We start from the raw sequence: 25,151 nt of genomic DNA, 5'->3' as shown, positions 1-25,151 counted from the left end.
CAATTTCCCTTACTATAGGAAAGAAACGTCCATAGCCTATACTGAGAATAGTCATTGGTTCACAGAAAATGAAACTTTAATATTATTTTCTTTTCTTTTAAATTTAGTCAGCAGTAAGTCATGTGACTTATGTAACCAATATTTATTTTCCCACACTGAACATTTTAGTAGAATGCATTTTGAAATCTAGTTCTAAACTTAAGAGAAATATTTGTTATAGTATAAACAAAATAATTAAATTGAAATGAAATTAGTTACCTTTAAAATCATGTTCACATGTGCTTTTCAACTCAGAAATGACCAGATAATTCAAATAATCATTTTTTAGAAGGCTGCAGACAAGACACTTGCTAGTATATCTTTTTAATTTTTAAGTATATTAAAACCCTTGCCGCCTTCTATGGAGGGGTGAATTCTCAAAATTCAGCAAGCTAGTGAACTCTCAGTCATTACACACTTACTTGATCTCTTCCTGATTTATGTGATGTCATGTGACGTTCAAGTTGGGTTCTGTATGCAAAGGTGTAACTGCACAGGGAGCAACTAAAGTTATCTTCATTCTTTTCATGGCGATATTTAATGTGTTCTTTCAGAGAGGTAAAGCGTTTATAGCCTCTATCACAATATGGGCAGGTGAGCAATTGGGAAAATGCATCTGGTGTTCCTGTAAAAGAATGATATATTTTAAATTTAAAACATTCAAAAAATATTACCAAAGCTACCACTGAGTCCCTACGTTATGTGCCAGATATTACGCTACCCAGTTTATATTTGATCCTCAAAACAAACATTATGATGATACTCATCTCTATTTTACAAAAGAAAAAACATGAGGCTCAGAAAGTTTAAATAACTTAATAGTCACATAACCAGTGAATTATGAAGTCAAGATTCAAGTGTGAGCTGTCTGACTTCAAAGTCCCATATTTTTTTCACTAAACCCTAATTCTTTTTTTCTTTTGTATGGTTAATTATGCAAGTAAAAGTAAAATTAGAACGTAGGTTACATTTGTAAATGTATACATATATATTTTTTCTTTTTAAAATTAAATTTATTGGGGTGACCATGGTTAGAATTATAAGGTTTCAAGTGTACATTTCTATAATACATCACATTGTGTGTTCACCACCCAGAGTCAGTTCTCCTTCCATCACCATATATTTAATCCCCTTTTCCCTCTTCTACCACCACCCCCACTTACCCTCTGGTAACCACAAAACTGTTGTATGTGTCTATGAGTTTTTGTTTCTTTGTCTTGTTCCTTTGTTGCTTTCAGTTTTATAGTTTTATATCCCATACATGAGTTAAGTCATATGGTTCTTGACTTTTTCTGTGTGATTTACTTTGCTTAGCATGATAATCTCAACATCCATCCCTGTTGTCACAAATAGCAGTATACATATTAAAGGGATCTGTATACCATAACAGACTCTTTCTAAAGGTAACAATGTCATCATTATTTATTTAATGTCCATTATTTCAAATTTGAAAATGATACTATAAAGTGACTGTCATCAGAGAGTAAGGAGCACATAATTAGACTATGTTTCCAAGACTCCTTGGCGATTAGGTGGCCATATGACCTAGTTCAGACCAAAAGAGTGTCTATTGGTGGGGAAGGAGCAGTGGGAGCCAGGCTTAGGCTTGGCCCATGAAGCCCTTTCATGTGTGAGGATTCATGTTCTTTCCCCTATTGAAATATACTGACAAATCTTCTGTGTAATTCTATATGGATGATAGCTTTCAGAAAATAAAGGCAGAGAAAACAAATTGGAGTTCACTGAATGTACTGTATTTTTACATTTGGAACAATCTAAGCCTGACAATTCTAATACTACTTTGCCAATTAATATTATTTAATTAAGAGTAGTTTTCCATTTTGATATATTTCTTCAAAGAAATAAGTTCCTAAGTTACATCTTATTATAAATACCATCTTTACCTTCATTTTGAATTTCTTATAGAAAATCAGACTACCAAAGAAAATTTCATAACAATCTCCAAATGCCTCATAAACATATATTATCTGTATTGGAATTCAAGTTTATGTAGTAAATTAAATATCGTGCTTAACGACCAGCCCACAAATAAGAGACTGAGCACCTGGCTCTATATAGCTAGGTAAAAACACTGAAATAGGTATCAAATATATGACTATGAGTATTTTATTCAAATTATGAAAAATCAAACAACCAAAATCCCCGAAGTTCAGGATGGCATCTTTTGTTAGCAGGGCAACTGGAACCAGAGAGTTTTCTGTTGGAGATGACTCTAACATGACCCACTTCTTTGGGGTCTAGATTAGCCACATAGGGAAATTTCTTTGGAAATCATGTTATGTTTTGTCTAATATGAATTTCCTATTTGTACAGGCAAGTGGGGAACCAACATTTAGGATATTCTCCTTGCCAGACCGCCCAGTCCATCCTATTGCATTTAGCTGATATTAAAATGGCAAAAGTCAGAGTCCACCATTGTAGGTGTTCATTATTGGCACCACAATCACAATGTGATTTCTATTACTGAAGCTGCTTATACTCCACTGTCATAGAGCTGTCTGCTCTCATTATTTTCTATTTTCTTCTTTGTCTTCATGATTAATCCTTCCAATTAATAAGTAAAATGCTAAAATTTTATAAAATGACAGGTTGCTTATATTTTTAACAGCAAATTATTACATTCATAAATCAATATCTTTTGAATTTTCTCACACTTTTGAGATATGAATTTATTCTTAGGTTACTGGCATAGAACAATCAAAAGTAAATCTGAATATCTGTAATAATAAGCAAGTTACAGAATATAGATTTAAAAGTTGAGTGAAAATTTTTGTTTCTGTTTTTGAAAAATATTGAATTATCATTATTTTTTTAAGAAAATCATTTTTGGCAATAAAGCCTTATCATGTAAGGAAAAAAAATGTTTCTTTTTAGAACTCCTATAATAAACTTAGGGTAGCAATTTAATACTGCTAAAAAACAACCTAACTGACCATTTTGAACTTTCTATAATTTCGTTATTTATCTCTGACCATGAATACACACACACACACACACACACACACACACACACACACACATTTAAAAAAATTTTGGTATCTTAATCTTCCTTTGGTAGGTAGCATAACATTTCAGGCTGACAGTATTACTTGATGTAAAAACTTCGAAAACTTTTGATTTGTTCTCCACTGATTCAGCATGTGTAATAATTCAACCTGCTGGGGTAAAGTCTGCCTGTTCACATCTTATGAAGTGCAGGGAGAGCATGTGTAATCTACTGAAACTAAATAAAAACTTAAGGGCTTCTGAAGATGGTCATTTTTTATATGTAAATAGATGCTGCTGCTATGATGGAATATCTACTGTGAAATACTTTATTAGCAGTTAAATTACATTATATACCTAAAAGTAATGAAAACCTAAATTTAAAACATATTGTATAATTCAAATGTTTTACTAATTCAGAATGGTTGGGACTCCAATTTTTATGGGAGTTTACTGTGTTGATTTATAACAATGGACTTTACAAGGTTTAACCTTCTTTGATCTATGCAATGGAACATCTCTTTAGCTTTCATTATTTTCTTTCAGTGAAGCTTTCTGAAAGCCTTTTTGTTACATAACATTTGATATCTACACACATATGTATTTAAAAATATTCTATTTCCCTTTCATATTTATTGTAACCTATTGCTTCTACAGGTGAAATGTTAACACATTTTCTTTAAGAGAAAAAAAACCCTGAGAAATGAAAACAGAAACAGTAGAGCTTTACAGGATTACAATGCCAATGACTATGAACTCTCCAAATGTGCAAGTAGATCATCAGAACACTAATCATTAAGCTGAAATGCAGTCTCCAGGGGAAGTAATCTATAGTCTTCATAAATGAGTTCTTTTGGCACACCGGTGGACACAATTCTAGAGTACCCTATTTCTATTTCCTTTGTCACTGATTTAGTTACAGAAATTCTATCTATGCTGGAGTGAAACTGCTGTTTCTCCTCTTTTTCATAGCTGATTCCTGATTTAAGAAGGTATAGTTGACTCTTTGCAATGGAATCTATTTTATTTCTTATTCTAACCTTCTCAATTTCCTTCAACAATTTCAAAGTTGATTAATACAACATTAGCACCAAAAAAGTGGAAATACTTAGGTATAAATCTAACCAAATATGAGAGTTATATAAGGAAAACTACAAAACTCTGATGGACAAAAAAATCAAAGAACTAAATAAATGAAGAGATATTCCAAGTTCATGGAGAAGAAGGCTAAATATTGTCAAGATGTCAGTTCTTCCCCATTTGATCTATAGAGTCAATGCAACCCCAATCAATATCCCAGCGAGTTATTTTTATGGATATTGACAAACATTCGGAAGTTTATATAGAGAGGCAAAAGACCCAGAATAGCCAACACAATATTAAAGAAGAACAAAGTCAGAGTACTGACACTACCCAACTTCAAGACTTACTATAAAGCTATAATAATCAAGACAGTGTGGTATTGGCAAGAGAATATACAAACGAATCAATGGAACAGAATAGAGAGCTCAGAAATAGATCCCGATAAATATAGTCAGTTGATCTTTGACTAAGGAGCAAAGGTAATACAAAAGAGCAAAAACAGTCTTTTCAACAAATGGCAATAGAATAATTGTACATCCTCATGCAAAAAAATTAATTTAGACACAGACCTTATTTCCTTCTTAAAATTGAACTCAAAATGGATTGCAGACCTAACTGTAAAATACAGAGCTATAAGACTCCTAGAAGATAATAGGAGAAAACCTATATGACCTCAGGTATGGTGATGCCTTTTTAGATACACCACCAGAGGCACAATTCATGAAAGAAATAATTGATAAGCTGGATTTCATTAAAATTAAAAACTTCTGTTCCAAGAAAGACAATATCAAGAGAATTCAAAGACAAGCCACAGGCTGGGAAAAATATTTGCAAAGGACATATCTGATAAAGACTTATCCAAAATATAGAAAGAAGTCTTAAAAATCAACAATAAAAATTCAAATAACTTAATTAAAAAATGGGCCAAAGACTTTAACAGACAGCTCACCAAAGAAGATATACAAATGGCAAGTAAGTATGAAAAGATGCTCCACATCATATGTTATTAGGGAAATGCAAATTAAAACAGTAAGAAACCACTACACACCTATTAGAAGAGCCAAAAGCCAGAACACTGACATCACAAAATATTGGCAAGGATGTGGAGCAACAGGAACTCTCTCTCTTACATTGCTGGTAGGAATGCAAATAGGTACAGCCACTTTGGAAGACAATATGGTAGTTTCTTACAAAACTGAACACACTCTTACCATATGATCCAGCAATCATGCTTCTTATTTACCAAAAGGAACTGAAAACTTATGTTCACACAAACATCTGTACCCAGATGTTTATAGCAGTTCTAGTCATAATTGCCAAAAGTTGGACGGTGTCCTTCAGTCAATGAACAGATTAATAAATTGTGGTTCATCCAGACAATGGAATATAATTAAACTCTTGGAAGAAATGAGCTATCAAACCATGAAAAGTCATGGAAGAAACTTAAATACATATTACTAAGTGAAAGAAGTCAATCTGAAAAGACTACATACTGTATGATTTTAACTCTATGACATTCTGGAAAAGGCAAAACTATGGACACATAAAAAGATCCATGGTTGCCGGGGGTGTGTGGAAAGGGGGAAGGATGACTAGGCAGAGCACAGAGGATTTTTAGGGCAATGAAACTACTCTGTATGATATTATAATAATGGATACATGTCATTAAACATTTGTCCAAACCCCCAGACTGTACAACACTAAGAGTGAACCCTAAGGTAAACTGTGGACTTTGAGTGATTATGATGTGCCAGTGGAGGTTCAACCTTGGTAAGAAAATGTACCACTCTGGTGAGTCATGTTGATAATAGGAGAGGCTATGCATGTGTGGGCCAGGAGGCCACATGGGAGATCTCAGTACTTCTGTCTCAATTTTGTTGTAAATCTAAAACTGCTCTAAAAAAGCCTTAACAAACATTGATTATTTGAATATTAAGCTAAATCTATGCATTAAACTGAGAATCCTGGAAAAAAGCAAGCCAGATTTAGGATATTAAAACTTGAAGTATTCTTAAACATTCCAAACAACTTCCTAGTATTTGGTACAGACCTTGCATAACATTTCTTACAGGAACATCTGCCTGCTATTTTCACCTGTTACTAGTGCAAGGAAGGGCAGAAAGACAGCCTATTTCTTTTCAGGAGAGTATTAACACTTTATTATTATTGCATTTTGCCACTCTTTACACACTGGCTGTTCACATCACAGTGGACTAAAGCAGATACAGAAAAACCATTTGTCTCCAAATTAGTATGTTTTGAACCAGAAAACCATGTTTTGCTTGCTAGAATAATGGAACAGAATCAAGGGGGCAGTAAAGGTCATTCTAGTTCCCATTTCTACTACTTGCTGCCATGTTAGTGAATGAAAATCAGTGTCCAGGCACTGTTCTAAGCATTTCACATGCAGTGGCATTAGCCCTCTACACATGAGATGCCACTAATATAATACTATACTGTTATTATGGACAATATTCCATTAATTACAGAGATTACTCTCTATAGCCACTTGCAATAAATTTTGGTTTTCAAAAATGTTCCCTATAGTGGGAGAGTAGGTTCGCGCAGTAATGGAAATATTAATCCTTTCAAGATGAAAACAGAAACAACGGTGAATCTCCATTTACCATTTTCATCATGACCACTGGCTTCTGGTGTGCCCTGCCTCTGGTCTTCTTCAGGTGCCTCGGGGTAAATGACAGCAGTGTCTTGTTGTTGCAGGAACTCTTCAACATTAGGATCATGGTTTTGTTCATTTTCTGCATCTGAGTCGCAGTCATCATCTTTTACTAATAGAAATGCATACTTTATAAAAAGCAATTTCACCACCAAGTTATCAACAAAGTTTTTCTAAACGAGAAATTATCTTGAGAGAATATGTGATTGTTCTTAAATTTGTAGGAAATATTGGCTGAATGTCAAAAACAAAATTCACTAATTCTAAGTAATATTATAAGTAATTTTTAAAAATAAATTAAAAGTGTTATAAAAGTCTTGAAATTTTCACAATATTGCTTTTTAAGCTTCAGAGTTGTACTTCTATTCCATTTTACTGATATACAAGATACAGAGATTAATATAGTTGGCTGAAGTCTTAGTTTCTCAGTCAATGAAAAAGCAAGGAAAAAAGGAAAAGAGAAAACCTTAGTTTCCAATTCTTAGGTTTTTTTTAGCAACCTATTGTATCATATTTACTTAAGAGTTGTACTTTAAATCTGAATCATTCGCAATATAAACTAATCTGAAGTTCAGTTGTTCAGTTATGTGATTTCTTAGAAAATGCCTTTAATATTATCTACAGTTAGAAGATTTTTAGTAGGAGTCAGAGTATCAAATTGAAAAAATTGCTTCTTGTCTCCTCTAGTATTCATATATAAACAAGGTTATCCTTGCTCTTTACCTGTGGCACTAAGGCAGAGGCATTTTTTCTCCCTTGAGTTTTTCCCTCTTGAGGTTCAAGAGAGAAGAGAATATTTACATTTTGAGAAAGTGGCCCAGAGTGCTGCTGAGTTTCTAAAGCAGCGTTGCTGCTGAACTAAGGTTTTCCTCCATTTCCCCCACTGGCTTCAGAGGAGAAAGTCGGCTTCACCTTGGGGGTAACTATAATGGGTTAGGATGGCTCCCAGTGTCTCATGGGTGACTTCTTATACACTTCAGACTGAATTGTCGGTTCTAAATTTGTAAAACAGTGCTTCCCAGCAGACTGAAATTGAGCCAAATTAAACTGATGATGTATAGGCATCTGATTTTTAGCATCTGATATATGCTGGGAACTGTATTATTTAGTTCATGCCAGTAGTCACCAAACTGGGGTTACTGGGTCCAGGGGTAAGTGAGGACTCGTTAAGAGGTAAGGTGGTACTTTTGGTTTTAACAGAAGCTATTTCCAGATCCTCAATTTCCATGTATGCTCTTTCTTAGAATCCTGAAGGTTCTTCTCTCTATCCTCCCCTTTTCACAGTATCCTTTATTATGACTTAAAAGAAACAAGAGAAAAAGGGCATATCCTCCATTGATCCAGTACATTAATATGGTGCATTGCCTTGGAGTGTAAAAACCTCCAGGTTGCCAAAGGAAAAAAAAATTAAAATGCTGATTGGGGAAAATCTTTCCTGATTAATCAAGGCAACATAAAACCATGATAGGCCTTCCAGTCTTTCCTGTTTACATGGATCTCTATCAGGGGTAAAGCATGGTAATTGAAATGGGGGTATTCTGGTCCTAGTTAGGAAGCTCTGAAATCAGCGCTATAATAATATGGCCAGTGGGAGTGAGAGTAATTTTCCTTTAATGACCTCACCTGTTCCATTCCCTATTATTTAAAAATTCATTGCTTTTTAGGAGCCTGGTGAGAGCAAAGCAGAATATTCTCAAAAATAATTCCAAGCATCTGTCATTAGCAGGAACAATAAGCATTTTTGAGTAGCTAAAGCAGTGTAAATCAGTGTCATTGAGTCTTTTCAATGTAACTTCAAATTTTCAAGTTAAATTCAATAAAACTCATTAATGAAATTTGTTTTATGTGATTTCTTATAGATTTATGTATTTGATAAGAAACTTAAAATATCTTACCAAATTATATAAAATATTTATTTCAATTAAACAGTCTCTACTTATAAAATGTTTATATTTTCTATATCCTAGGAACAACACACACACACACACACACACACATATGCTGGAATGATGAGTTTTAAATAGTACATATACGCTTTTCAGAATTATATAATCTATATTTTATACACGAATCTTGCATCTTTAATAAGTTATAAGCTTACCTATACACTAACTGGTTGTAAATATACTTATTTGGAGACAAAGATTTTCATAATTAATAAAAATTAGATTAGATCTAAATAAACTTAATCTCACTATTTGAATATTCCATTTGTAAAAGACGCATTTATTTATACTTTATATGTTCCTCATTATTTATAATTGATATATTCATCATAGAGGAAATTTTTATAAAATTCCTCAAAATGTATACTGACACATTTATTTGAATTAGAAAAATGAGGAGACTTTTTTTTTTCTGACAGAAAATCTGATTTGGCTGAAAGTCTGATAATTGGCTTTGCTAGTTAGGTTATTAGTGTGCCAATGTGCCAGAAATTGAATGAACCAAGTTTGTAGTTCTAAGGTATTGATCAAAATATAGTTAGCTCATACGGTAAGATTAAAAAAATATACATAAAAATGTATTGACAAAAGGTACTAAATAAAATTAAGAACATTTCAATTTCCCCAACTACTTCTGAATATATTAAACAGGTGCCTCTAAGTGAGGGGGAAAATAAATAAAAGCCCCAATCAGGTATTAATCCTTTGATGAGTAAGTACTAGTAAATCCTTTTTGGTAGATGTTCCAGAAAACAAGTGAATGATTCTAATGACTGCAAAACAAATCCTTTACCAAATTAGTTAGCTTTGAATTGAAGGGCATTTAATAGAACTGTCAGTTGACAGGGCATTGAAAACATTTTTACTGATAGATAACCACAACTCTTTACATATAATTCTGAAGATGTGTAAAGAATTGAGTATATCAGTTATAATAAAAATGTATTTCATCTTTTTATTTAGTAGAATGAGGTTATTTCAGTACTAAACAAAAAATAAACAATTAATGCTGAACACATTTTCTTCTAGAAATAAGTAACATTAAAATATTGATATATGAACTAGCTGGAGAATACCTGTTTCCCTAAGGTCATTTCCAGGAATATTTTTCTTTAATAATTATTTATTAAAATTTGTATGTATTTATGTTGTGATCAACCGTGTGGTACTAATAATTACATGATAAATCACTATAATTTATAAAAATCTTTTGAGCTGTGTAGTTCCTAGATATTAAAGAGAAACTTGAATTTCAATTTATGTACACATTTTTCTTGTAAAGAAATGACAGTTGATAAAAAATACCTTCAAACAGGAAATACATACTATGTCAGCATCAAATTCTATGAAGACTAGAAATGAGTTCAAAGAGTAAATATGATATAACATTTCTGACTCTTGAAGAACTTATATTTTTTAAAAAGTGAATGATAGTATTAAATTGCTATAGAGTTCACAATATAAGTGATGTCAAAAATGTAATTTTTAATATGCCAGAAATTAGATTGTTTGTAACTACTTACACTTAAAATGAAAAATTTTATATGTCCGTGAAGAAATTTGTGAGGCAGTACATAATCAATTTACATAATATATAATTTGGAGGATAATAGCAGTACCTCTTAGAGCTGTTGTGAGGATTAAATTAATTAATGTAGTATGTGCTTAGTATTGTACCAGGCATATGTAATTGTTAACTATTTTCCTCAAAGTAGTCCTGCAATGCAAACATTATAATTTCTCAATTAAATTTTTTCCCAATAAAGAAGTAGGGTCAGAAAAGTTAGATAACTTTTCCAATATCACACAGTAAAAAGGTATTGCTATCAGAGCAGATGATTTGTCATGTACCTGTTATCAAATTTGGGCTTTTCCAACTAAACTACACTGTCTCTATGAACCAAGATTTACCAAATCAATTTCAGGCAGAGACCAGAAATTCTGCAGTTTTACCCATAAAATTTAAAGTGTTGGGATGTGCACACTGTGAAAGGTCAATCATAGAGCGAAATTCCTAGTCTTAGGCTGATAAACTTACGTATGTAAACACTAGGGAGAAGAGCAAATTCTCAGAAACATATTATATAATGACAATTTGATTTTCTTTTAGATATGACAAAGCTCAGAGCTGACTGTCAAATAATAGAATTATAGGACTATAATCATTTGCCAAAGTGTAGAATTTTAGGGTTATAATCACAAATTAGTGGGAGCAATAATAGAGATAAACATTTAATATAAAGACTAAAAATGTTTATTTAGCTATCAAGGTTTTATTTCTATCAGAATAAAGTATCCTTAAGTTTCCTCCTATCTTTATCCTCAATTTCTGAAACTTTGTAAACTATTAACTATATAAATGAAAAAGGGGTGCTCAGAAGAAACAAAGGACGTTTGGGTGAATTTTTCACTCTCTGAATACTAAGCTGAAACTATAATTCTCTTACTTCATGAATTGCAAAAGGAAGTCAGCTATAGAAAGGATCTGACAAAGTTCAGAAAGAATGATGGTGACCTTTGTACAATGTTTTTGTTTACTGTGTCAGTACATTATTCCCCAGAAGTCAAGGAAGTAACAACTGCAAAGTAAAACATAATTTTAAGTTGAACTGTTCAAAAGTCTTAAATGTCTAATTCTATCCTGCTTTCCTTAAAACTGCCTTTATCAGGGCTTTCTTAAATGTGTGCTTCCTCCTAATTCCCCACATTACAGGGAAATAACGCAGCAGGAATCATCTTGTGGGTGGGGAGAACTTACATTTCCACAGCAACTCTGGTTATTAACAAGGTTACTTTATCTTCTAGGTGTGATTTTTTTTTTTGGGGGGGGGAGGAAATTATGTACTACTCAGTACTCCAAATTGGAAGTATTCATTCGTTTTTGTAGTGAAGGGCAAATTGTGAGGTAAAATACTGTAAACTTGGAACTGAGTAATAAACAACAGTCTTTTGTGTTCATTAACACCATTTTACTAATAACAAACATCCAGTTTAAATATTTTGTATAATGTGTAAATTAGCATGACAAATATTTGATAAGCATACCTGAATACATTATTTATGCAAATTAAACACAACCAAGTTAAAGGCAGAATATAAAATCTTAGGCTGCAGGCATCTAAATTATCACATATTCCATTATTATTTAATTAATTTGGAATGTACCATTAATAACAGCATATAGATTTACTCTTTGTTTTACAGAACTGACAATGGGAGTGCTAATGTTTATCTTAGAGATAAAAATCTGTTTTGACACATTACTATGAAACACATTTATCTTACATAATGAAAGATAATTTATATGGCTATATGGAATATTCCTAAAATGTACTGCAAAGAAAAAAAACTATAAATGTTAAACCAAATAAAAGAGAACACAGAAAATTTAATTAAAACTATATGATAGAAATACTTAATTTATAGTTGAATGTACAAAATATAATTATATTACTTTTAAGTGTAGTATTTTCAGGAAATGTCTTAATAATTTGGAATTTATTTTTGAAGTTTACATTCTAAGAGTTCTAACTGACTTATGCAACACAGTAGGTGCCTGGTATTATACATAAGATCTAGATTTAAGTTTTACACTTACTCTTTTGCTTCTTAAATCTGATTTGAATTTATTATAGAGGAAGAGCCTTAAGTCTCAGTGAGTATATGCTTTTAGTTACCTAGGAGTATATTTCTTTGTTTACTGTAGTTCCACTTTATTTTGGCCTTTTTCACTCACAGAAATCACAAGAAACATTTTTGATTCTCTTGTTTGCTGTGACATGTTCATTCAACTCATCAATATTCATGTTTCTCATCTGGTTTAGAGATAACCCATGATATTTGCTTATTCTTCTCTCTTCTGTATTCTGTCTTGTCAGCAGTTTTAATGCAGATCCTGGTAACTAATAATGAAACTCAAAATAGATCTACATTTTTGTAACCTTGGTAAAAATTTTGACAGAAATTAAAACCATCATTCAAACACTTATTTTTTGGATTATTTGTAGATTATATTTGTCATCTTTAAAGATGGAAATCTGCTCTATTATATCAATCTTTAAGTTTAACATTGTACTTAAAGAATATAAACTTCTAACTTTTATGTAGGGCCTTGGTACTTACACATATAAGAAAATAAAAGAGGAGGAAGTAAGACTAAATTCAGGACTTACAAATGCAAAAACCAGTGACATAAAAGACTTTGTTCAAAGACCCTAGTACAAAAGGAAATGGCAAGAGAGTACCTGAACATCCAGCTTCATCTGCTTGAGCTTCAGGCCCCAGGATTTCTTGTCCTTCCTTTCCTGCTAAAATCAAAGAGCAAAGGATTAAAATAGATCCATGTGTCACAAACACTTTAACCTCTAGAAATGTGAAAAGAAAACTTTTAGATTATATTTAATTTGGGTTTTTCTTTTTATAAATATAGTAATGTGTCCTTGAAAAGTACAGCTTTTTTAAAAAATTAAGCAGATAAATTTTGCCAAATGCATAAAAATATTTCAGAAAAGCAAAATTAGTGAAGATTTACATATAATTCTGGAATTATAAGCATAATGGGATGTTAGCATTTTTTTTTTAGAAGAGGAGCTCTACCTATAGGTAATAGGATTACTTGTTTTATTTCTTCTCCAAAGCACAGATATCTATGTTCTAGGCACTGTGCTAGATGCTTTAAAAACTTATTTCCTTTAACTTTTATGACTACCTATTTTATAAGTAAAAAACAAAAAGCAATACCCAAACTTGAGGCTCGAGGAGGTTAAATAACTTGCCCAAGGCCACGCAGCTACTAGGTGGTAGCAGTAGAATTTGAATGCAGGTCTGAATGGCTCTAAAACCTCCTTTCACTACACCCTGTCTAACACTTGTCTAACTAGAGGACCAGACAACCAGGAAGAAGACTTGACCAAATTTCATTGAACCCAGAGTAAATTCCCAAGGCCCTATATTTTTTCTTTGACTCAATTCATTCTTCTAACTACTGATAAACAGTAATAAATAATAATAGTGGTATTGATAAACATTTCTAGGTGTCTATTATCCTTCTCTACCACCTATATGTTTTACTTCATTAGTGCTAAGAAACTCAAGTGGGCTGATTCTAGTACTGTATGCAGAATAAGATCAGAGTCAATATGCATATTATTTTGGCAAGCATAAAGTTTGGTTTATATATTCAGGTACATTTTATTTATTATAATAATTTATTAAGAATATGTGCATATATGAGACGTGAAAGAGTTAAAAACTTTTGAAAACTAGTAGCAGAGTATATATCATAATTATAATCAGAATACTTATAAAGTCATACTAAAACATCATGTAGTTATCTGCACCCCAATCAAATCCAATTGAATGTCAGTCAAAAATCTTGATTTAGATTTCCCCTAAGTTTGATAATTGAATTGAGAAATAGAGCACTAATCAAGGAAAATCTTTGCTCACATTAAAGCATGTATTTTTTTAAGTGCCTTGGATTACCGGGTGGATTTATTTAGCAATATTTCTTTACTCATTAACTTTTATATTAGTACTTAAAGATGATCACTATGTAAAAAAGTTAAAATATGCACAAATCTCTTTAGATTAGCAAAAAAAAGCACTGTATAAAGTAGGTAATGATGGGATCAACTTCTGCTGAAAATTCTCATTTTATACTTGTCATCAGCAAAATGACAGTTTAAAAATTTCTGGTAAAGGAATTTTTCTGGTAAAAGAAACACTGTAGGATAAGCGTCAGTGTTTGCTAAGTGTGAAAATGTCTAATAATCCTTTTTTCTCTCCAAAGCATGTACTTAAATTAACCTAATATGATAGTAACATACTATTATTAAATATCTATTCCTATTTCTCCTTAAATGAAAATCAAAACAGCCAGAATTACTTCTTGTTAAGATGGAAGGTAACACTGATATTCAAAAGGTTAAAATGATATTTTGAACATTACTAATTTTTCTATTTAGTTATAGCTAATTTTAGTGCTGTCTGCAATACAATTATTTATTCATTTCTTCATTCCTTCATTTCTGCTTGGAATAAAATCTAGGTTCCTTAGATGAACATTTACATACTTCAGAGTTTGGTCCCAGACTTATTTACTACAATTTAAAAACTGTAAGTCTCCATTCTTTCCCTCATTATTGGGGTTGGAATTTTGGTTCAACAACTAAAACCATGTTGACTAATGAAAACAGTAAGATCCTGATGCTGGCCTGTAACGTGAACACACACACTTCTTTCACTGCCGGGTGCTGTCCAGTAACAGGCTCTTGCCTGCTCCACACACAGACTAGCATGACGGTATCCTGGAACAGGGGCTGTTCTAAATATTTTTTAAGCAGCGTTCCTTCCCCCTCATGTGTTTTGATCTTCTAGTTTAGGAAATGTAAGAAGAGAGAAACAGAAGAGCCTCCTTGTACGTAAGATTTTTCTCTTCTGTAAGGCTTAATGATGCCAACACATTATGAATGATTAATCTAAATACAATATGGAAAGGAAAACTAGAATGCTCCTAAAGTTTTGCTTTTATTCTAAATTCCAAAGCAAATATATAACTCAGAAAAGCTGAGTAACAAGACTCCCCCCAACCCAATAATGGCAAAATGTAGCTGAAAAATAAGTCATGAAGTACTACTCAGCAATAAAAAGGAACAAACTATTTGTACATGCAACAATTTAGATGAATCTCCAAGAAATTGCGGAAAGTGAAAAAAGCCAATCAAAAATGTTACATGCTGTACGATTCCATTTATATAACATTCCTGAAATGACAAAATTATAAAAATAGAAAACAGATTAGTGGTTACCGGGGGTTAAGGGTGGGACAGAGGGGAGGGGAGGAGTGGTAGGTGTATAAAGGGCAACTAGGGAGCCCAGAGGTGGTGGAATGTTTCTGTATGTCACCTATATCAGTGTCAGTAGTCTGGCTGTGATATTGTACTATAGTTTTGCAAGATGTTACCATTGGGGGAAACTGGGTAAAAGGTACACAGGCTCTCCATGTTACTTGTGAATCTAAAACTATTGGTGAATTATTTGTGGATCTCTACTTATTTCAAAGTGGAAAGTTTAACTAAAAAAAGTCAAAGGTAAATATCACAAATTTAGATCAAAAGAGGTAGTACTTGTTCGATTTGCCATAAGATGAAATTCCTAGTAAGTAAAAACAAGAATGGTAAATGCAATTCATTTTAATTAAAAATCCATTAGACTTACTATCAATGGCAGGATAGAGAACAGTTCAAAGTACAGGACTGGTTATTTAGCACAGCACATGTTCTACATTCTAAAACTTACATTTTTGAAATTCATACCAATGTGTTTCTGTTTCTAACCACGTGTTTGTGGAGATATTTTATAGCAATCTCTAATAAGACAGTGAGTGGCTAACTGAATGAGACTTGCTTCTCCTGCTTTTCATCGCTTCCTCTAGAATGCACATCTATACATGCCATGCCCATTCACATCTGCCTTTCCTCAAGTTGCTCCCTCTGCCTAGAAAACCATTACCCTTTCCATCTGAATAACTTCTACTAATCTGGTTCTTTAAAGATCGCTTCACATCTCTCTCATTTTGTGTCTTCCCTGACCCTGATTCTCTGCTCTTCTCACAATACTGTCCCTGCTATAGAAATACTATCCAAAACGCAAGTGTCAATAGGTTTCTGAATTCAAACATAAAGTGTTCAAACTTTAATTAGGGATGGAATGTTTATTTCACTGTATACTTTTTCAGAAAATTTCCAGACAGTTTAGTTTTCCCTCCTATATCCTTTAGTTTTTAAACATGCATTTTTTTGGTATAATTGTCCATCAAAGTCACAGTAAATACAACTCACAACCTCCAAGAGTGCCTGTTAACTTACACAAAGGTAAAAAATATACCTAAGGTTATCTTTGGTTAAGATGGGATAAGCACAAACCGCCCTGTGTGTCTCACTAAATACAACTAATAAAACCCTGGGTAGAATACATGGAGTTACTACTGAAGTCTTTGAAAGGTAAATCATCACAGGCAGACTGGGGAAGAAGACATGACAAGAATTCAAAGTTCCACTGAACTTGAAGTGATTCTACCCATTCCCTGGCCTGGATTTAAGGCAGCCTGAAGCCAAGAAGTGGGCACTGGAAAATGGCAGAGAAAGCTCTAGGAAAAACACTCTAGTTTAGGCTCAAGGAGCAGGAAAGTGCTTGAAGAAGGGAAAAATACTTATTTTCCCCTCTATTCTCTTGTGTCCCAAACCCCCAGGTCATCCCAAGGTAGAGACAGAGACTGTGATGACAAGGGCCTTAAGGTACCCAAAACTCTAAGTTGGGTAACTTTCTTCTCCAATCAGAGGAGCATTGGCCCCAGGAGGGTGGTACAAACTTCCACTGAGTTCTTTCTTCCTCTGTATTCTTGCAGCTCTTCTTCCTGTAGTCCTAGTCGCAGGAAATACATTGCAAAGCATGGCAAACACAGTCCCAGATTTTGGGATAGAAGACTGAAAAGGGGAGTCCCAGAGAACTGAAAGACTGGGGAGATCATGGAAAGGGAGGAAACCAAGAAAGTGACCTCATAAAATTGTTTGTGAACTCCTGGGTCCATGCCCAAAATTCTCCACAGACTTTGAGAACTGAAGCATGGGATATGACCACTACCCAGAGAAAGTTGGTTGGAACTTATAGCCTGATATAACTAAATAAGTTGCCTGCTAAACTAAAAATATCAAATTCTCCACAGGATTTAAATAAGACCAAGAGTCTCAAAAGATAATATTAAAAATGTCCAGGATACAATCCAAACTTACTTGGCATATGAAGAGCCAGGTAAATCTCAATTTCTATAGGAAAATATGATCAAAAGATGGCAACACCGAGTAAGCACAGATGTTGAAATTCTTGTCATGTTTTCTTCCCCAGTGTGCCTGCAATGATTTACCTTTCAGATTTTAAACTAGCTATTATAAAAGTGTTCCAAGAAGTAAGGGTGAACACACGTGCAAAGAATGAAAAGATAGAGTCTCAGCAAATTTTCATCAGCAAATAAAAGATATAAATCAGAACCAAAAGGAAATTTTAGAATAATACAGTAATAATTTTTTTTAAATCACCAAATAGGCTCAATAGCAAAATGGAGATGAAAGAGGAAAGATCAGTGAACTTGATGATAAATCAATGGAAATTATCCAACCTGCACAGCAGAGCGAAAAATGATGAAAAAAAATAGTCTCAGAAGTATGTAAGACAATAGTAAAGTATCTGATATTCATGCCATTGGAGTCCCAGAAAGATACAAACCAATAGATTCAAGAAGTTAACTGAATCTCAAACAGGATAAAGCCCCCTAATCCAGTCCCAAACCATTAATAAAACTCCTAAAACTAGAGTTTAAAAAAATCCTGAAAAGAGCCAGAGAAAATAATACATAATTGTAAAGGAACAATGATTTAAAAAGGCAGCAGATTTATCATTAGAAATCAAGAATTCCATAAGGAGGAGGAACATTTTTAAAGTGCTAAATGAAAAGAAAGTTGTCAACCTCAAATTCTATATCTAGTGAAAATATACTACACTTCATAAAAAAAGGTAAAATAAAGGCATTCTCAGATGAAGGAAAACTAAGAGAGTTCACTGTCACCTGATCTAAAAGAACTACTTTCATTCCTGAAATGTCAGGAATGAAAGAGAACAAGAGAAATGATGTAGTACACACGACAACTACAACATAAAGAAGGGAGGGTAATGGGACCCATATAGGGGGTATGGTTTCTATATTTCAGGTAAAGCACTACAATATTAATTCTAAGTTGACTGTGAAAAGTTAAGTATACACATTCTAATCTATAGAGCAACTAATAAAAAATCTATATAAAGAGGTATAGTTAAAAATGAAATAAATAAATGAAAACTGAATACTAAAATATATTCAAATGACCCAAAAGAAAGTAGGAAAGGAGAACAGAAGAATGAAAAAAACAAAGGGAACAAACAGAAAACAAATACTATACAATGGTAAACTTAAATACAAACATCAAAAGTTACATTAAATGTAAATAGTCTAAATAAGCCAATGAAGGGACAGAAACTATCAGAATAGATTTAAAAAACCAAGCTCCCTCTATAGCTCTACAAAAACGTTATTTTGTATCTAATGATATAGGTGGGTTAGAAGTAAAAGGATAGAAAAAGAGATACCAATGAAACAATAATTAAAAGAAAGCTAGGGTGACTATTTTAATATCAAAGTAAACTTTTGAGCGAAGAAAATGATATAAACATTACAAAATGATAAGGTCAATTCACAGAGAAGACGTAACAATCTTAAATGTGCATGCATCTAGCAACAGAGCTTCAAAATACATGACTGAGAGAAGAGAGTAGCAGCAAATCCATGATTATAACTGGCTACTTCGATACCTCGCTCACATTACTGTATTTTACCGTGTATAATGCACTCCCATGTATAATGCACACCCACATTTTTGGCCCAAACTTTCAGGGAAAAAAATCTTTCATTTTAATTTTTTAATTCAAATTTTTGTTTACATTTAGGTACTTGTATTTTGTATTATAAAGGAATTTTAGCATTTATTTCTTAACATATTATGGTACAAGAAATGTTATGTAACAAATAATTACAAAACACAAAAACAGATACAAGATACAAGAAATTTTATGTACTGGTAACAAATTTACAGTATTTATGCATCATAGAAGTCCAAGAACTTTTTGTCATTGCAAATTCAGTAAAACTGATTATTGTATTTCAGGGTACTATTTTGCATGCAGATATTGTTATTGATTTCTAGAGTTACACTTTTAACTTATAAGCATAAATAAAATAATTAAAAACATTTATATAGATACAGAATTAGTACTACCCATGTATAATGTGCATCCTTATTTTTCCCTCACAAATTTGGGCAAAAACGTGAGCATTATATATGGCACAACAAGCAAACAGAAAGTCAGCAAGGATATAGAAAACTAGGAAACACTAACAACTACTATATACAATTGACGTTGATAGAACATTCCACTCAACAACCACAGAACACACATTGTTTTCACATGCACATAGCACATTCATGGAGACAGACCATAGCCAGGATCACACAACACTTAATAAATTTAAAATAAATGAAATCATATACACTATATATGATCACTATATATAATCACTATAATGAATTTAAACTAGATCCTAATAACAGAAAGATAAGAAAATCTCCACTATAGAAATTAACACACTTCTAAGGAAAACGAAAAACAATGTATCAACAACATGGATGGATCTTGAGATTATTATGCTAAATGAAATAAGTCCAACAGAAAACGTTGAGAACCATATGACTTCACTCATATGTGGGATATAAAACTGAAAGCAACAAAAGAACAAGACAAATAAAGAAAGAAAAACTCATAGACACTGACAATAGTTTAGTGGTTACCAGAGAGTAAGGGGGGAGGGAAGATGGTAGAAGAGGATAAAGGGGGTCAAATATATGGTGATGGAAGGAGAACTAACTGTGGATGGTGAGCACACATGTGATAAATAGATGATGTATTACAGAATTGTACACTTGAAACCTATGTGATTTTACTAACCACTGTCACCCCAATAAATTTAATTAAAAAAAAAGAAAAAAAATTTTTTAATCTATACCATTGCTTAAAGGGTAATTTATAGTATTAAAAGCTTATAATATAAAAGAAAGTCTCAAATCAAAATTCTAAGCTTCTGTGTTAAAAATAATTTTAAAAAAGAGCAAAATAAACCCAGAGCAAATAGGACAGAAGTAATAATGAACAGAAGTCAATAAAATTAAAAACAGAAAACAGAGAAAATATGAAACAAAAAGCTGATTCTTTGAAAATACCAATAAAATTGAAAAATGTTCAGTAAGACTGACAAAGAAAGAGGGAAGCCACAAATTACTAATATTAGGAATGAAAAGGGAGTATCACTACAGAGCCAGCAGATATTAAAATGATAATAAAGAACTACGAGTTCAAGTAGTAAACATTATAATATACATTTCTAGTTCTTAAAGAAGAGCTTATTCATACTTTTTTAAAAAAATGACTGTTCACTGTAGCCTTATTTACAATACCGAAGGCATGCAAACAACCAGTGTCTGTGTTCTGTGGATGGGTAAGTGAGGATAACAAGATGTAAAATATATATATAAAATAAAAAGTGAAGGACACAAAGGAGAAAATTCTGGTGATCTGAGGTTAGGCAAAGTGTTCCTGGACAAAAGCATGATAGATAAAAGAAAAAATTGATAAAATGGACCTCATCAAAATCTAAGTTTTGCTCTGTGAAAGACCAGGATAAGAGAATGAAAAGACAAGCTACAGACTGGGAGGAAATACTTATCACAACTATAAGGAGCACTAAAAACTTAATAATAATAATAATACAAATAACTTGATTAGAAAATGCACAGAAGACATGAAGAGACACTTCACTTAAGCAGATACACAGATGGCAAATAAGCACATGAAAAGATGTTCACCTTCAATAGCCATTAGGGAAATGTAAGTGAAAACAACACATTATAAAAACACACCTATTAGAATGGCTGAAGTAAAAAACAACTTATAAAATCAAATACTGGTGAGAGTGTGAAGAAAGTGGATCTTTCATACATTAGTGGTGGGATGGTACAGTTTGGTATTTTCTCAAAACATGAAACACACACTTAATGTATTACTGAACAATACCAATTCTAACTATTTACCCTAGAGAAATGAAAACCAGGTTCACAAAAAAAACACATATACATCAATGTTGATAGTCTCTATTTACAATCTCCATAAACTGGAAACAACCTAAATTTTCTTCAGTGGTAAATGGATAAACTGTGGTGTATCCATACAATGGAATAGTACTCAGTAATAAAGAGTCATATTATGGATACATGCAACAATTTGAATGAATCTCAAAGGTAAGCTATGTGAAAGAAGCCAGGTACTAATGTTTTACACTGTATGATTTCATCCATATGACATTCTCAAAAAAGACAAATTACAGTGAAGAGAGCAAAGCATAGTTGCCAGGGTTTGTGGTAGGAGGAACGTATGACTAAAAAGGGGTAGCATGAAGGAGTTCTTTGGTGATGGAACTGTTTGGCGGGGTCCTTGGGCCTACAATCAAAAAGAACTGAATTTTGCCAACACCCAAAAGAGCAAGGAAATGGATCCTCTTCTAGAATCTTCAGAAATGCCACTTAGATTTTAGCACAGTGAGATCTGTGATGGATTTATAACCTACAGGCTACAAAATAATAAATCTGTGTTGTTTAAGCCGTTAAGTGTTGTAGTAATTTGTTACGGCTGCAACAGAAAACCAATCAAGTGGTTCAACAACTTTAGAGCAAGGAGAAGAGTGAGGATAACAACCATTTGCTGGCTAAGATTCTAACATAGTGTTCAATACTGTTTTTGTTTTAGTTTTATTAGACACTATGAATCTGAAAACCACTAATCCAACTAGTAATTGCTGGATCCTAGCCTTGCTGGAGGCTTTGGGAAATTCAAAAGGAGTATAAGACATGGTACCTGTTCTTAGGATGTTTACAATCTAAAAGGATATATAACTTGCCTATGAAATAAGGGATTCGAGACTTTTAAATTTAAAATATAAAAATGAAGTCTAAAGAGAAATATCAAAAGGAAATTTAAAATATAAAAATAGACATATAAAATAAAATTAAAATTTGGAGGTCATGGTCAATTAAAAAGGGGAGCATGAAATAGAGAAGAGTTCACTGCTCACAGAAGCACCAAAAAAGAAGACATCTATATGGATGGGCACTGATGCTATAATGAAATTACCTCCTTATTCCTTTATATATGTATTTCATGTAATGATGTTATATTCAATGTATATATGTAGTTTTCTGTTGGACCTGTAAGTAAAAAAAACAATAGCATGCTTCGGAGTCAAATAGACTTTAGTTTGAATCTGGTTTTCCATATTTAATGTGCCATTTTGGCAAGATATTTAACCTTTCTGAGTCTCAGTATTGTTATTTATAAAATGGAGCTAATATCTACCACACAAAGTTGTTATAAAAAAATGAAAAAGAAGCATGGAAAAGCAATTAGCTGTAGGACTGTACAGGTACATTTACTCAGTATCCTTTTTCTTAGCTAATACGTAAAAGTTAGAATTGCAACTGAATGTTCATTTATTGTGTCAGCCTTCCCAGTTCTCCAGTTTTTCAGCAAGAGCCATGTCTCTCACAACCCAAACTAGATCTGACTAGAAAAGTCCTAATGAAAGGCAGAATTAGCCTAATTCATCCTTGCCCCAATGTTCAAGTGATCGAGACCAGCTCTGCAATGGTGTGGAAGTAAGCTGTCACCCTGCAGTGTGAAGGGAGACCAACTGGACCATGAAGACCTTGCCCAAGCCCCTAGGGAACAGATATTAGATATTCTGTTAGGCTAAGAAATGGGACGAAGGCCAGAGCCCTAACCAGAGATCTGACAGCATATGCACTTTGTAAGCTGAATTATGATGTTTCAACATTCTTCCTTTTGTCCCTTTACTGTTTATTAAGAACAATATTTTTGAAAACTCCAAATTTTTTTTCAGATATACTAATGGAACTCATCAAAAAGGGTTTTGCTTCATTTTGATGATTTAAAAAACTTTTTAATTTAAAATCTTATTTACAGAAATGTTGTAAACATAGTACAGAATTCCTGTATACCCTTCAACCAGCTTTCCTTAATGAGAATATCTGACATAATCACAGTACTATTATGGAAATCATTAAATTAACATTTATATAATTCTATTAACTAACGTATTTGAATTTTGCGAGTTTTCCCACTAATGTCTTTTTTTTTCTAGATCCTACAGTGCATTTAGTTGTCTCCATAGTCTCCTCCAAAATTTGACAATCCAGTCAGTCTTTGACAAATTGCTTTAGTCTGTTTTCCTATGACTTGGACACTTTTGAAGAGTACTGGACACTTATTTTGTAGGATGCCCTCAATTTGGTTTCTCCAATATTGTCTAATGATTGGATTGAGAAAAGGCATTTTGAGCAACACCACTGAAGTGATATGGCTTTGTTAATGTATCTTACCAGTGGTATACGATGTCACAAAAATTATTGCTGGTGACATTAACCGTGAGTACCTGGTTGAAGTGGTGTCTGTCAGGTTTCTTTATCGTAGGTAATTATGTCTCTTAATTATAATTAATAATTATCTGGTGGGCAAATACTTTGAGACTATGTAAATATCATTTTTTCTCATTTTACTTTCACCCACTAACTTTAGCATCCATTGATGGCTCTTGCTTGCAACAATTATCATCATGGTGTTTGCCTAGTGGTGACTTTCCATTTCCCCAATTATTTCTTAATTTATAATGGAATTTCACTATAAAGAAGAACTTTCCCTTCTCCTTGTATATTTAAGTATTTGTATCAATATGGATATTTTATTCTGTAGATTATAATCCAATACTACAACTGCTGCTAAAATTGTTCCAGATTTGCCATTGGGAGCTCTGTAAATTTGGCTTTTGTGTCTTTTTGACATGCCTTCATAAATAACATTTTCTTTTTAGCATTTTCTTACTTATTGTTCCAGGCTTATCTTCTATTTTCCCTACCTCAGTTTTAGAATCAGCCATTTATGAAAGGAACCTTGGTATTCTATTGGAGAATCCAACATCTGGGCACTAGGTATGCTCACTGTTACTGGGTGCCGCTGCTTCCATGTCTCCTTAGCAGACAGAGCTAGGAAACATATACATGTGTGCTAACATCTGCATATACCACATCTGTATTTTTGTATCTATTTATCTTTGTATATATTATGAACCATGAATTTATGCTGATACCTCTGAATCCAATCAAACACCAGAGAGTTTATTCTAGCCTTCTACCTTTGCCTTATTTGTAACTTCTTTCTTTAACAGTAAGAAATCTGGGTCTCATTATCCTCAATATATTTACTTATTTGTTCAATTCCAATATACACCTAAAGTAGTTTCAGAATAACCCATATCGCTGCAAGAAAAATAAAATGAACTAGAGGGAAAACGGGCACAGGGTAGCAGTCATGGGAGTGGGGTGTGTGTGACTTCCCTGAGCATACGTTTTTTGTATAGCTTACCTATTATATAACCATGGCATAATTTAAATCACTCAGCAGACAGGGAGAATGAGAATTGAAATACAGTAACAAATAAACCTAACTATATTATAAATGAATTATATAACATATTGAAGGAGGTGGTGAAGACAAATAGCCTAAGTAACTTTGGAAAACAATATTTTCAATATATCCTGTAAAGATAATGACAAAAGAACTACGTACACTGTAGGTAGCAGAATTGTTTGATATTTTAAAGAGGGAAGCATGTACAACTGAGGTTTGGCTGT

The 25,151-nt window shown here is 32.8% G+C and overlaps 1 protein-coding gene across 12 annotated transcripts in view; it reads right to left on the bottom strand.

Annotated features, from left to right (window-relative positions):
* The window catches only part of ZEB1 (zinc finger E-box binding homeobox 1), a 179,090-nt gene that overhangs the window by 21,161 nt on the left and 132,778 nt on the right, over positions 1 to 25,151 (bottom strand). For 6 of the 12 annotated variants that reach the window (XM_019661616.1, XM_019661617.1, XM_019661615.1 and 3 more), the window contains 3 exons: positions 12,996 to 13,055; positions 6,756 to 6,917; positions 462 to 664 (listed from right to left, as the gene is read on the bottom strand). In XM_019661616.1, the coding sequence (XP_019517161.1) occupies positions 462 to 491 (30 nt within the window). In that variant the 5' untranslated portion in view covers positions 492 to 664; positions 6,756 to 6,917; positions 12,996 to 13,055. Of the gene's footprint in view, positions 1 to 461; positions 665 to 6,755; positions 6,918 to 12,995; positions 13,059 to 25,151 lie in introns of all 12 variants that reach the window. The other 6 variants (XM_019661619.1, XM_019661618.1, XM_019661609.1 and 3 more) reach the window with 3 other exon arrangements.

Source organism: Hipposideros armiger, unplaced genomic scaffold (assembly GCF_001890085.2).
Source record: "Hipposideros armiger isolate ML-2016 unplaced genomic scaffold, ASM189008v1 scaffold_356, whole genome shotgun sequence".
Classification (NCBI taxonomy): domain Eukaryota; kingdom Metazoa; phylum Chordata; class Mammalia; order Chiroptera; family Hipposideridae; genus Hipposideros; species Hipposideros armiger.
The sequence above is the reverse complement of the archived record's forward strand: the minus strand, read 5'-3'. Positions and strand labels throughout refer to the sequence as shown.